Source organism: Stenella coeruleoalba, assembly GCF_951394435.1.
Source record: "Stenella coeruleoalba genome assembly, chromosome: 10".
Lineage (NCBI taxonomy): Eukaryota > Metazoa > Chordata > Mammalia > Artiodactyla > Delphinidae > Stenella > Stenella coeruleoalba.
In genome coordinates this window covers 16,243,524-16,258,562 of record NC_137156.1, presented here as the reverse complement: position 1 = coordinate 16,258,562, position 15,039 = coordinate 16,243,524, and the positions used below count along the sequence as shown (strand labels likewise).

General features: G+C 37.0%; 1 protein-coding gene across 11 annotated transcripts in view; it reads right to left on the bottom strand.

Moving 5' to 3' along the window:
* Positions 1-15,039, bottom strand: part of CDKAL1 (CDKAL1 threonylcarbamoyladenosine tRNA methylthiotransferase) — an 819,912-nt gene that overhangs the window by 624,775 nt on the left and 180,098 nt on the right. For all 11 annotated transcript variants that reach the window (XR_013830328.1, XR_013830329.1, XR_013830330.1 and 8 more), the window contains one exon: positions 9,786-9,834. Coding sequence is in view for 8 of the 11 variants with exons in the window: in XM_079935371.1 (XP_079791497.1) it covers positions 9,786-9,834 (49 nt within the window). In the remaining 3 variants the exon portion in view is untranslated. The remainder of the gene's footprint in view (positions 1-9,785; positions 9,835-15,039) is intronic.

Below are 15,039 nucleotides of genomic sequence, written 5' to 3'. Positions count from 1 at the left end.
GGCAACAATATATATATATTTTTCTCTTTTTCTCTTTTTGTGAGTGTGTATGTGTATGCTTCTGTGTGTGATTTTCTCTGTGTAGCTTTGCTTTTACCATCTTTCCTAGGGTTCTGTCTGTCCGTTTTACTTTTTTTTTTTTTTTAGTATAATTTGTAGCACCTGTAATGATTGGTGGATTTGTTTTTTGGTTTGGCTGCTCTCTTTTTTTAACTACTTAAAAAAATTTAATAATTATTTTTTATTTTAATAACTTTATTTTATTTTATTTTATCTTCTTCCTTTCTTTCTCCCTTTTATTCTGAGCCGTGTGGATATCAGGCTCTTGGTGCTCCAGGCAGGCGTCAGGGCTGTGCTTCTAAGGTGGGAGAGCCAAGTTCAGGACACTGGTCCACAGGAGACCTCCCAGCTCCATGTAATATCAAACGGCGAAGATGTCCCAGAGATCTCCATCTCAATGCCAAGACCCAGCTCCACTCAATGACCAGCAAGCTACACTGCCGGACATGCTATGCCAAACAACTAGAAAGACAGGAACACAACCTCACCCATTAGAACAGAGGCTGCCTAAAACCATCATAAGACCACAGACACCCCAAAACACACCAACAGATGTGGATCTGCCCACCAGAAAGACAAGATGCAGCCTCAGCCACCACAACACAGGCACTAGTCCCCTGCACCAGGAAGCCTACACAACCCACTGAGCCAACCTTAGCCACTGGGGACAGACACCAAAAACAAGGGAACTATGAACCTGCAGTCTGCGAAAAGGAGACCCCAAACACAGTAAGTTAAGCAAAATGAGAAGACAGAGAAACACACAGCAGATGAAGGAGCAAGGTAAAAACCCACCAGATCTAACAAATGAAGAGGAAATAGGCAGTCTCCCTGAAAAAGATATAATGATAGTAAAGATGATCCAAAATCTTGGAAATAGAATGAAGAAAATACAAGAAACGTTTAACAAGGACCTAGAAGAACTAAAGAACAAACAAACAGTGATGAACAACACAATAAGTTAAATTAAAAATTCTCTAGAAGGGATCAATAGCAGAATAACTGAGGCAAAAGAACAGATAAGTGACCTGGAAGATAAAATAGTGGAAATAACTACTGCAGAGCAGAATAAAGAAAAAAGAATGAAAAGAACTGAGGACAGTCTCAGAGACCTCTGGGACAACATTAAACGCACCAACATTTGAATTATAGGGGTCCCAGAAGAAGAAGAGAAAAAGAAAGGGACTGAGAAAATATTTGAAGAGATTATAGTTGAAAACTTCCCTAATATGGGAAAGGAAATAATTAATCAAGTCCAGGAAGCACAGAGAGTCCCATACAGGATAAATCCAAGGAGAAACACACTCAGACACATATTAATCAAACTATCAAAAATTATAATTCGAAGAAAAAATATTAAAACCAGCAAGGGAAAAACAACAAATAACACACAAGGGAATCCTCATAAGGTTAACAGCTGATCTTTCAGCAGAAACTATGCAAGCCACAAGGCAGTGGCAGGACATATTTAAAGTGATGAAAAACCTACAACCAAGATTACTCTACCCAGCAAGGTTCTCATTTAGATATGACGGAGAAATTAAAAGCTTTACAGACAAGCAAAAGCTAAGAGAATTCAGGACCATCAAACCAGCTCTACAACAAATGGTAAAGGAACTTCTCTAGGCAGGAAACACAAGAGAAGTAAAAGACCTACAATAACAAACCCAAAACAATTAAGAAAATGGTCATAGGAACATACCTATCGATAATTATCTTAAATGTAAATAGATTAAATACTCCAACCAAAAGACACAGACTGGCTGAATGGATACAAAAACAAGATCTGTATATATGCCGTCTACAAGAGACTCACTTCAGACCTAGGGACACATAAAGAATGAAAGTGAGGGGATGGAAAAAGATATTCCATGCAAATGGAAATCAAAAGAAAGCTGGAGTAGCAATTCTCATATCAGACAAAATAGACCTTAAAGTAAAGACTATTACAGGAGACAAAGGACACTACATAATGATCAAGGGATCAATCCGAGAAGAAGATATAACAACTGTAAATATTTATGCACCTAACAGGAGCACCTCAATACATAAGGCAAATGCTAACAGCCATAAAAGGGAAAACAACAGTAACACAATCATAGTAGGGGCCTTTATTAACACCCCACTTTCACCAATGGACAGATCATCCAAAATGAAAATAATTAATGAAACAGAAGCTTTAAATGATACATTAAACAAGATGGACTTAATTGATATTTATAGGACATTCCATCCAAAAACAACAGAATACACTTTCTTCTCAAGTGCTCATGGAACATTCTCCAGTAAGATCATATCTTGGGTCACAAATCAAGCCTTGGTAAATTTAAGAAAGTTGAAATCGTATCAAATATCTTTTCCGACCACAACGCTATGAGACTAGATATCAATTACAGGAAAAAAATCTGTAAAAAATACAAACACATGGAGGCTAAAGAACACACTACTTAATAACCAAGAGATCACTGAAGAAATCAAAGAAGAAATCAAAAACTACCTGGAAACAAATGACAATGAAAACACGATGACCCAAAACCTATGGGATGCAGCAAAAGCGGTTCTAAGAGGGAATTTATAGCAATACAATCCTACCTTACGAAATAAGATACAGCTCAAATAAACAACCTAACCTTACACCTAAAGCAAAAAATAAGAAAAGAAAAAGAAGAAACAAAAACACCCCAAAGTTAGCAGAAGGAAAGAAGTCATAAAGATCAGATCAGAAATAAATGAAAAAGAAATGAAGGAAACAATAGCAAAGATCAATAAACTAAAAGCTGGCTCTTAAAAAAAAAAAAAAACGCTGGTTCTTTGAGAAAATAAACAAAATTGATAAACCATTAGCCAGACTTATCAAGAAAAAAACGGGAGAAGACTCAAATCAATAGAATTAGCAATGAAAAAGGAGAAGTAACAACTGACACTGCAGAAATACAAAGGATCATGAGAGATGACTACAAGCAACTCTACGCCAATAAAATGAACAACCTGGAAGAAATGGACAAATTCTTAGAAATGCACAACCTTCCGAGACTGAACCAGGAAGAAACAGAAAATATGAACAGACCAATCACAAGCACTGAAATTGAAACTGTGATTAAAAATCTTCCAACAAACAAAAGCCCAGGACCAGATGGCTTCACAGGAGAATTCTGTCAAACACTTAGAGAAGAGCTAACATCTATCCTTCTCAAAGTGTTCCAAAATATAGCAGAAGGAGGAACACTCCCAAACTCATTCTATGAGGCCACTATCACCCTGATACCAAAACCAGACAAAGATGTCACAAAGAAAGCAAACTACAGGCCAATATCACTGATGAACACTGATGCAAAAATCCTTAACAAAACACCAGCAAACAGAATCCAACAGCACATTAAAAGGCTCATGCACCATGATCAAGTGGGGTTTATCCCAGGAATGCAAGGATTCTTCAGTATATGCAAATCAATCAATGTGATATACCATATTAAGAAACTGAAGGAGAAAAACCATATGATCATCTCAATAGATGTAGAGAAAACTTTCGACAAAATTCAACACCGATTTATAATAAAAACCCTCCAGAAAGTAGGCATGGAGGGGACTTACCTCAACATAATAAAGGCCGTATATGACAAACCCACAGGCAACATGGTGCTCAATGGTGAAACACTGAAACCATTTCCACTAAGATCAGGAACAAGACAAGGTTGCCCACTCTCACCACTCTCATTCAACATTGTTTTGGAAGTTTTAGCCACAGCAATCAGAGAAGAAAAAGAAACAAAAGGAATCCAAATCAGAAAAGAAGAAGTAAAGCTGTCACTGTTTGCAGATAACATGATACTATACATAGAGAATCCTAAAGATGCTACCATAAAACTACTAGAGTTAATCAATGAATTTGGTAAAGTAGCAGGATACAAAATTAATGCACAGAAATCTCTTGCATTCCTATACACTAATGATGAAAAATCTGAAAGTGAAATTAAGAAAACACTCCCATTTACCACTGCAACACAAAGAATAAAATATCTAGGAAAAAACCTACCTAAGGAGACAAAAGACCTGTATGCAGAAAATTATAAGACACTGATGAAAGAAATTAAAGATGATACAAACAGATGGAGAGATATACCATGTTCTTGGATTGGAAGAATCAACATTGTGAAAATGACTCTACCACCCAAAGCAATCTACAGATTCAATGCAATCCCTATCAAATTACCAATGGCATTTTTCACAGAACTAGAACAAAAAACTTCACAACTGGTATGGAAACACAAAAGACCACGAATAGCCAAAGCAATCTTGAGAAAGAAAAATGGAGCTGGAGGAATCAGGCTTCCTGACTTCAGATTATACTACAAAGCTACAGTAATCAGTATGGTACTGGCACAAAAGCAGTAATATAGATCAATGGAACAGGATAGAAAGCCCAGAGATAAACCCACACACATATGGTCACCTTATCTTTGATAAAGGAGGCAAAAATATACAGTGGAGAAAAGACAGCCTCTTCAATAAGTGGTGCTGGGAAAACTGGACAGCTACATGTAAAAGAATGAAATTAGAACACTTCCTAACACCGTACACAAAAATAAACTCAAAATGGATTAAAGACCTACATGTAAGTAAGGCCAGTGTAAGTAAGGCCAGACACGATCAAACTCTTAGAGGACAACACAGGCAGAACACTCTATGACATAGATCACAGCAAGATCCTTTTGGACCCACCTCCTAGAGAAATGGAAATAAAAACAAAAATAAACAAATGGGACCTAATGAAACTTAAAAGCTTTTGCACAGCTAAGGAAACCATAAATAAGATGAAAAGACAACCCTCAGAATGGGAGAAAATATTTGCAACTGAAGCAACTGACAAAGGATTAATCTACAGAATTTACAAGCAGCTCATGCAGCTCAATATCAAAAAAACAAATCAACCCAATCCAAAAATGGGCAGAAGACGTAAAGAGACATTTCTCCAAGGAAGATATACAGATTGCCAACAAACACATGAACGAATGCTCAACAGCATTAATCATTAGAGAAATGCAAGTCAAACTACAATGAGATATCATCTCACACCTGTCAGAATGGCCATCATCAAAAAATCTACAAACAGTAAATGCTGGAGAGAGTGTGGAGAAAAGGGAACCCTCTTGCACTGTTGGAGGGAATGTAAATTAATACAGCCACTATGGAGAACCGTATGGAGGTTCCTTTAAAAACTAAAAATAGAACTACCAAACGACCCAGCAATCCCACTACTGAGCATATAATCTGAGGAAACCATAATTCAAAAAGAGTCATGTACCACAATGTTCACTGCAGCTCTATTTACAACAGCCAGGACATGGAAGCAACCTAAGTGTACATTGACAGATGAATGGATAAAGAAGATGCGGCACATATATACAGTGGAATATTACTCAGCCATAAAAAAGAAATGAAATTGCGTTATTTGTAGTGAGGTGGATGGACCTAGAGTCTGTCATACAGAGTGCAGTAAGTCACTTCTTCAGAAAGAGAAAAACAAATACCGTATGCTAACACATATATATGGAATCTAAAAAACAACCCAACAAAACGGTCATCAAGAACCTAAGGGCAAGATGGGAATAAAGATGCAGACCTACTAGAGAATGGACTTGAGGATACGGGGAGGGGGAAGGGTAATCTGGGACAAAGTGAGAGAGTGGCATGGACATATATACACTACCAAATGTAAAACAGATAGCTAGTGGGAAGCAGCCGCATAGCACAGGGAGATCAGCTCGGTGTTTTGTGACCACCTAGAGGGGTGGGATAGGGAGGGTAGGAGGGAGGGAGATGCAAGAGGGAAGAGATATGGGGATATATGTATATATATAAAACTGATTCACTTTGTTATAAAGCAGAAACTAACACACCATCGTAAAGCAATTATACTCCAATAAAGATGTTAAAAAAAAGGTAAATCCTTTAAATATTGTACTTCTTCCCTTAGCTTTAATTACATATCTTGTTCAACTATCAAGATGATACAAAAGAAAATCCTAAAGTCTTTATAATATGGTGTCTCCTAAAGCAAATGCTATAAATGGATGGAATTTTCAGGCAACTAGTGTTGAACAGTGAGAACTCATTCAGCATATCTTAAATTCTCCAGTTTGCTCCAACCAAGACAGATATAAAGGTAATATGCTTTGTTTGGTTTTCTTGTAATTACAATAGATTTAAATGTTTTTATCACCAGTGTATCTTATTAATACCTTTTTAAAAAATACTATTTGGTATACCACAAGAAGAATGCAAACAGGCTGTGGCAGAGGCTGTGTGTCCAAACCCCCTTCAAGGAAGACATATGAAGACAGCCCAACAGGAATCAAATGTGGAAACAAGACAGTTACAGCAGAATCCTCTCGTCAGGCTGCATTCCATCTGGCCCTCCTCGGCACAGCCTTCTTCTCCATGGAGCATTTATCAATCAGGGTCCCAGCAAAGCAGATGGCACACTGCATAACTGAAGAGATTTTAATAAAGGGACTATTTACTAAAGCTTGGCAAGTAGAAAAACCAACAAGAGACAATGCAGTACTCTCAGGCTAGCAACAATGGGGTGTGTTTTCACCCCTGGGCCTGAAAAAGCAAAGGAAAGGAAGAGTTACAGGAACCCGCAAAAAAAGATGAATAGAGAGGGCCACCTGACAGGAGTTGTGACCTTCAGGTTAGGACGGGCAGGTAAGAAGGGAGTGAGAGAGGGGAACGAATCCTCCCATTTCACACTCTAGTCACACCCCCAACCTCTAACTGGAGAAATCCAAGTAGATGCCAGGTAGCAAGGATCCTACGGATGCAGTCCACACAGGTCTGCCTCCATGGACACACATCAAGGTGCAGAAGGGTGGGGAATGGATCTGGAAGGAAACAGAACTTATCCACTTCTGTGCAAGATCCTAAGATGAATGTGAAGCAAACTGCAAATAATATACAAGACATATCAAACAGTACAGCTGACTGGAGCAAAAGGTGTATGTACGGAATTAATGGAAGAAAAAGCGGAAATGGTAGAATGAGGTAGAAGTCACAAGTTAGTTTGGTAGGTAACAAACAGCTACCGAAGGTACACATACAGGAGAGTGAGATATTCCCAGAAAATGACAGCCGTATATACAGTCTGATTGAAAGGAGCATCACTGCAATCGGAGGCCAGTTAGATTATTCCTGCACCCTAAGTATTAAGGGGGTAGTGAGAAGTAAATATTAACATGCATTTCCCCTAGTATATCCCAGGTATCTCAAAAGTCTTATCCATTTAATTCTCTCCATTTTAAACTGAGAAAACTGAGTCTCAGAAAAGTAACTTACTGAAAAACAACCAACAAGTAGTTAATTGTTACAAGGACCACATTATTTCACTAACTTGTGCTGTCTTGCAAGACTTGGCAGTAGAAAAAGAAAGTGAAGAATGGAAGTTTCAGTGACAGGCCCAGATCTCCATTAACAAGAAGATCTCAGATGAGTCCCTTAACCCCTTCCTGGATCAGCTTCCTCATCTGCAAACTAAGGGTATCTAACAAAATTATTTCTCCCATCTCTGAAATTCTCCTGTTGTATTACCAAGACTTAATTCATCAATCTTCCCACCCTCAAACCAACCTGCCAGTGAACACCCACAGCAACTTCATCTTCAACTCATCTCTTGCTGTAGACTATCACAATTAAACCCAACTACAGTCTCTCCAATAAACCCACTTAAGCAAAACTCTTCAGTGAGATGCTATCCCTAATTAACCCAACCTGCAAGTGATAGGCCTTCTGTGATATTGTGATATAAGAAATACATATTTGGTCACCATCCCCAGTTCTTGGTACAGATCGATCTCCTAAAACTCTTATGATTTCCTGAGTGATAGGGTGAAAGGAGCATCTTTTGTTATTCATAATAAGCCCCTTTCAAGCAAATCTGAAATTTGTAGCAATGAGCTAACTCTTGGAGGTAACAGGCTGGTTGGTGTCATCCCTGATGACATATGATGTGGAGCATCTTTTCATATGCTTATTTTCCATCTGTGTATCTTCTTTGGTGAGGTTTCTGATAAGGTCATTGGCCCATTTTTTAATCAGGTTGCTTATTTTCCTGTTGTTAGGTTTTGAGAGTTATTTGTGTATTTTAGATTACAGTTCTTCATCAGGTATGTCTTTTGCAAATATTTTCTTCCAGCCTGTGACTTGTCTTCCCATTCTCTTGACACTGTCTTTTGCATAGCAGAAGTTTTTCATTTTAATGAGGTCCAGCTCATCAATTATTTCTTTCACAGATCATGCCTAGGTGTTACACCTGAAAAGTAACTGCCATACCTATGGTCACCTAGATTTCCTCCTGCATGATCTTTATTGTCATTCAGTTTTTTTAAAGTATTTAATGGCTAGTATATGCCTGGTACTCAAGCGACAATACCCTCAAGCATCCTGAAGCACTGCTTTAAGAAGTTCAACTGAACAACCGTTAAGGCAGTGACTCTCAACTGGGAGAGAGCACAGCCATCATGGTATAGTATGAATGTAGAGATTTAAGAGAACAGGCATCGGAATCAGACTGCCTAGATTCAGATTCCAACCATGCACTTACTACCTGTGTGCCCCTCTGTCACAACTTCCTCTTCTAAAAAATGAGGAAAACAGAGGAGGTACCCACTGTACTTCACAGTACTGTTGTAAAATTAAATGACTTACTCCATGCTTAGCATAGTGCCTGTCACACTGTAAGTGCACAATAAATGCTAGTAGTGATACTTCTAGACCTTACAAGATGGGGTTGAGGTATAGTTTGAAAAACAATATTCAAAGTTATCACTGCTACAAATTTTTAATCGTGACAGTTCATTTTATTTCAGGATTTCAAGGAAGACTAAGGTATAGTCTAAAATTCTCATATTCTGTGGTCACCTAATAAATTAAAGACTCAAAATGTGCAAGGTATGTAAGGCATGTGGAAGGTAGTAAATACAAGCCAGCAGGAAGGGTATGTGGTTAAAAATCTCAATTTGATGGAAGTAGACTGTTTTTTTTAAAACACAAACTCCCATTTATTAAAAAAAAATGGTAAAAATTTTAAGTGAGAACCTCAATTCACTTAATATTTTAATATCATATTATCAGTTTTCATTTGTACTAATCTAACAGAAGAAAAGTAGACTATATTTACAAATTAATCCACAGAATTAAGAATGGTTTATTCCTCAGTGGCTTCAATAAGAATCTGTTTCAAAGAACACTGGCTAATAAAACAATCAAAGCATAATTCTATTTTCTGTAACTACAAAAATTATACATAGAAGAGGAAACAAAACTGAATACTACTTTTAAAATACTTTCAGAAGGGATAACTGCAGCTAATTATGTGATATAAAAACAAGCAAATAATGTCAATTATATCTCAATAAAACTGAAAATAAAGCTGTTTCCTTATTTTAAAATTAAATTCTGTCTTCCTGATCTCAGGTTCAAATTAAATCTATTTTACGCTAAAATAAAAATAAGATTTTTTAAAAAGACTATTCCTGACATTTATAAGCCAACCAAATATATGCCTCCTATATTGGATTGGCCAATGCACAAAGCAGTCAAGGACAAAATTTTATGATTTTTGTCCAACAATAACTTCCATAAAAATGCTTAACAATATTAACTAAGTAGTATTTTATAATACAGTTCAAATAATATATACATGTGCTTATCTGACTTTCAACAATTACCTTTAATTGTTTCCTCCACAACTTCTACCACACGATCTATCTGTTGAACCTAAAAAGAAAACAAACTGTTAGACAAGCAATTTACATGCAGAAGAAACAGCAATTTTTGTTTATCATAACACATTTCGAAGCACATAAATGCAAGTTTTCTTTAATGCATTTGGAGATATTATAAGAAATACTCCATGTTGTTTTGTGTTACAATGAAGTATGAAATTATCACTCTCCTGTCCTCCAATTATAATTGAAGTAATCATATTACATTTAAATAAACTGCCTGGAGTTCTATTAGGATAGCCTATCAACATAAACTCAACATATCCTGAGATATAAATTGCAGTTTAATTAAAACATGTATCTTCACACAGAGCTTCAAGGAAAATAGCATAATATGACAACCTACACAAAAGGATACATGCTGGTATTAAGAAGATCTACTCCAAATTTTATGCTTTATTATTTTAACACTGAAACCCCTTTTAATGAATTTCTACCATGTGCCAGGTACCCCGCTCAGGTCCGTGGAATACAAAATCAAATAACAGCTCCTGCCCTAGACACAAGTGACTAAGGAAGATTTCCCAGGGTACCATGGGAACACAAAGGGAAGATAATAAAACACATCTGAGTAATCCAGCAATGCTCCTCAGGGAACCAGAGATGGCTCTTGAGGGATAAAAAGGATTCAGATAGGAGAAGCCCACTAAGGGCATTCAGTTAGAGTGGCTACAGTTTGGAAGGAAAATGAAAAAAGCAAAGATTGTAGCCCAAGAAGCTAGAGGAAGGAGAGCAAGACAGGTAACAAAAGGTCATAAGTTGATATTTCTTCTACATTTAAAATCCTCAAAATCATTATTGTTTTATCACAAAATAGAAATATAAAAAGGAAATAAAGTAACTCATAACACTTTCCACTCCTCAGATGAAATCACTCATAACAGTTTGATGAGTAGGTACCAAGTGTTAAACATTTACACCTAATTCTGTTCTGTAGCGTTTTCTTCCATAACAAATTATTAGACAGATAACAGATAAAATAACAGACCTCAGCTTGATTTGTTTTTCTATACATCATCAATACATCTGGGTCTACTTCATTCATTTTACTAGCTGCCTACTCTCTCACATATGGATATAACATAATGCATTCATACAGTTCAGTAGCGATGAATTCCCCTACTGATGAGCATTTTTGTCACTCCTAATCGTTCATTATTATACAATGATGTTGCAATGAACTCAACTGAGACAAGAAGAACCTTTTAAAAACACTTTATTTAAAATGCAATGTCACATCTCTTTGAAATATTCTTTTGGCCTCAGTACCTTATAGGAAATAAGGGAAGACTTGACAGAACACACTTGAATCCAGCTCTGCCTGTGACCACTCAGCCCAGCATGATGGTAGTAGTAACAATAATTATTGAGAAATTGTCAAAGGCAAAGTAAATCTCAGAGAAAGTAAGATATTTAGTCCTAAACAAACCTACCTAACTGGAGATGGATGTGTCCACCTAGAACCACTGGAACCATTAAGTTCTGGTTTTATTAAGAGAATCCACATGGCTTCCTTATAGAATGTGATCAAACCCAGGATAACAGAGAGTTCAAAGAGGAAGAAGTAGCCAGCAGTGTCAAATGCTTCAGAGATGACAAGTAACATAAAGACTAAAATGGGTATACCTGGGTATAACTGGGTCAATGAACCCAGTTCGGTAGTAATGAATCATAAGTAAGAAAATGGTGACAGCTCATACAGACAACTCTTACAGAAAGCTGGGTAGAAAAAAGAGAAAGAGGACTCCTGATAGCTAAAAAAAAAAAAAAAAAAAATCGAGTATCCATGTGTTAGTACATTTAATTCTTTCTTTCCTTCCTTCCTTTCTTTTTTAAAGTTTACATGCTGAGGAGAGAAAGGCCATAGATAAAAAGGAATTGAAGATAGAAGAAAAAATTGTTGGAGCTAGGTCCTTCAGGAAGTAGAGAGGGTAAGATCCAAAACACAGGTAGTAGAGACACAAGCCAGAATGGGAGAGGGGCCAAGTCATCTTCTGAGACAAGGGGTTACGAAGGGAGCCTGAAAACAGATGCTATTACTCTTGTAGAAGTCAAAGAGGATATTAAACAAGATTCCCATCTGTTGGCCTCAATTTTCTCAGTGAAATAAGAAGCAAGTTCATCTGCTATGAGTGAGCAAGCATATTGTTAAATAAGAACAGAGTGGATGTTTAAAATACCTGTTAAAAGTTTAATACCTGGTTAAAAAAAAAAAAGAGAAGACTAGAAACACATAAAAATTGCTACGGTATTGAGATACCAGTTGAAACTAGATACCATGAACTTTTAACAATGACTCCATGTATAGCTGTCATTTTCCTCAGGGCCCAGCAGATCTTATGTAGGAACGAAACAGTCAAATGGACTGACCCAACATTTGTTCATTCCATCATTTATTCATTCACTCATCATTTGTTAAACATCTAACAAGTGCCAGGAAGGTTCAAAAGTCTGGGGAAATAGCACAGAGATTTACAGGACAGATGTGAAGGATATGGAAAAAAGGAAACTATGCTGGATAACATGAAACTGTAAGTATAGGTTAGATAGATAAAGAAGAAGCAGAACCAGAAAGGAGAAATAAAGTAGCTGGGGGTTGAAGGAAGGAAGGAATGAAAGGAAAGGGAGGGTGGGAAAGAGGAGCGAGGATGGAGAGAGATAAAGGAGAAAAGAGAATAGGAGGTTATAACCGAGTACAGATATAGGTATTTAGTATTTTTGAAGAACAGCAAGGTCCAAGATCTAGTCATGAGAACAATTTGCTGAAAGAGTTTGATAAAGGTGATAACCACTGGAGTTGAGAAGTAAGGAAATACGGTTAGAGTGTTGGTGAGACATTCCATATGGACACTCAGATTGCCCACGATATTAGAAATACAGGTAGGATAAGGAAGGAAGAGTTGATCAAATTTCCCAGTGAATGACCAACATATCAGTTGAGGAAAAGACATTATAAAAGAAGTACAATATAAAATAATTCAATAATGGAACCAAAACAAAAATGCTTTCCTATGCAGTTGGCGACATCACAGTTTAAAGGGAGTATTGCACCCAATCTCGTAGCACATGGACTGAATAAGAAGCGGGTTCCCTGGAGAAAAGTCAGAATAACATGTGGAGGGAGGAGTTAAAAGGTTAAAAAGTTGCGGGTAAGCTAAAACTGTAAAATTCTTAGAAGAAAACAAAGCCATAAATCTAGATGAATCTTGTATTAGACAATAGTTTCTTACTATTACATCAAAAGAATGAGTGATAAAAAAGGCAAACTGATCAAAATTAAAACCTCTTGGTACATCAAAGGACACTACTAGGAAAATAACAAGACAACATAGAAAATGGGAGAAAATTTTTGCAAATCATATACCTAATAAGAGACCTGAATCTAGAATATATAAAGCACTACTTGAACTCAATAAAAAGACAAATAAGCCATTTAAAAATGGGCAAAAGATCTGACTAGACACTTCTCCAAGAAAGATATACAAATGGCCAATAAGCACATGAAAATATGTTCAACATCATTAACCAACCAATAAATGCAAATCAAAACCACAATGGAGGAAGTGGGCAGTTACTGTTTAACATGCATAGGTTTTCAGTTTGGAAAGATGAAAATGTTCTGGAGATGGATGCTGGTGATGGTTCCACAGCAGAGTGAATGTATTTAACGCCACTGAACTATACACTTAAAATTGATTAAGATAGTAAACTTTATGTTGTGTATATTTTACCATAATAAGATACTACTTCATACCCACTAGGATGGCTATAATCAAAAGGACAGACAGTAACAAATGTGGGCAAGGATATAGAGAAATTGGAACCCACATCACACATCACTAGTGGGAATGCAATAAAATGGGGCTGCTCCTTTGGAAACCAGGCTGGCAGATCCTCAAACCATTAAACCATATCATCCAGCAATTCCAATCCTAGCTGGATACCCAAGAGAAATGCAAACGTATGCCCAGACAAAACTGGTACACAAATAGTCACAGCATTATTCATAATATGCAAAAGGCAGAAACAACCTAAGTCCCATCTACTGATGAATAGATAAACAAAAGGTGGTGCATGTCCATACAACAAAGTGTCATTGAACCATAAAGGGAAATGAAGTATTAATAATGTTAAAACATTATGCTAAAGGCCAGAGGAAAAAACCAATCAACATATCGTCTGATTCCATGCATATGAAATGACCATAATAGGGAAATTTTCAGAGGCAAAGTAGATTAGTGATTACCTATGGACGGGTGGTGAAAGAAATGAGAGGGACTGCTAAGGAGTACTGTGTTTCTTTTTGGAGTGATGAAAATATTATAAAATTGACTGTGGTGATGGTCGCATAACTCTGTGAATATACTAAAAACCACTGAATTACACAACTTAAATGGGAGAATAGTGTGGTGTTTGAATTATATCTCAGAAGGGCTGTTATTACTGCCACCATCCCCCCCAAAAAAAGGTTGAGGTTGGTCAAATGTTTTAATGTCAAGGTCATGAAACTCAAGAAAAAACTGAGGAAATGTTCCAGTTAAAGGAGACTTAAGAGACCTGACAACTGAATGTAACTTTGGGTCTAGATCTGGGATTTTTCTCTTCCTACAAGGGACATTGGAACAATTAACAAGATCTGAATAAGGTCTGCACGCTAACTGATAGTATTTTAACAATGTTAAATTCCTGATTTTTATAATTAGACTACAGTGATATGAGAATAGCCTTGTTTTTTAAATATAAGGACATTTAGAAGTAAAGAGGCATCAGGTTTACATCTTGCTCTCAAAAGGATCAGGAAAAATGTCTATATATAAAAACAATAAGTAAATTTGGTAAAATTACCATTCGGGGAATCTGGGTAAATGGTATATGTTAATTCTTTATTTTCACCACTTTTCTGTGAGTGTGAAATTATGTCAAAATAAAACTTTAGGGCTTCCCTGGTGGCGCAGTGGTTGAGAGTCCGCCTGCCAATGCAGGGGACACGGGTTCGTTCCCCGGTCTGGGAGGATCCCACACGCCGCGGAGCAGCTGGGCCCGTGAGCCATGGCCACTGAGCCTGCACGTCCGGAGCCTGTGCTCCGCAACGGGAGAGGCCACAGCAGTGAGAGGCCCGCATACCGCAAAAATAAATAAATAAATAAATAATAAACAAAACTTAAAGTGTGTGCATGGGTGTGGGTGTTGAAGAGAT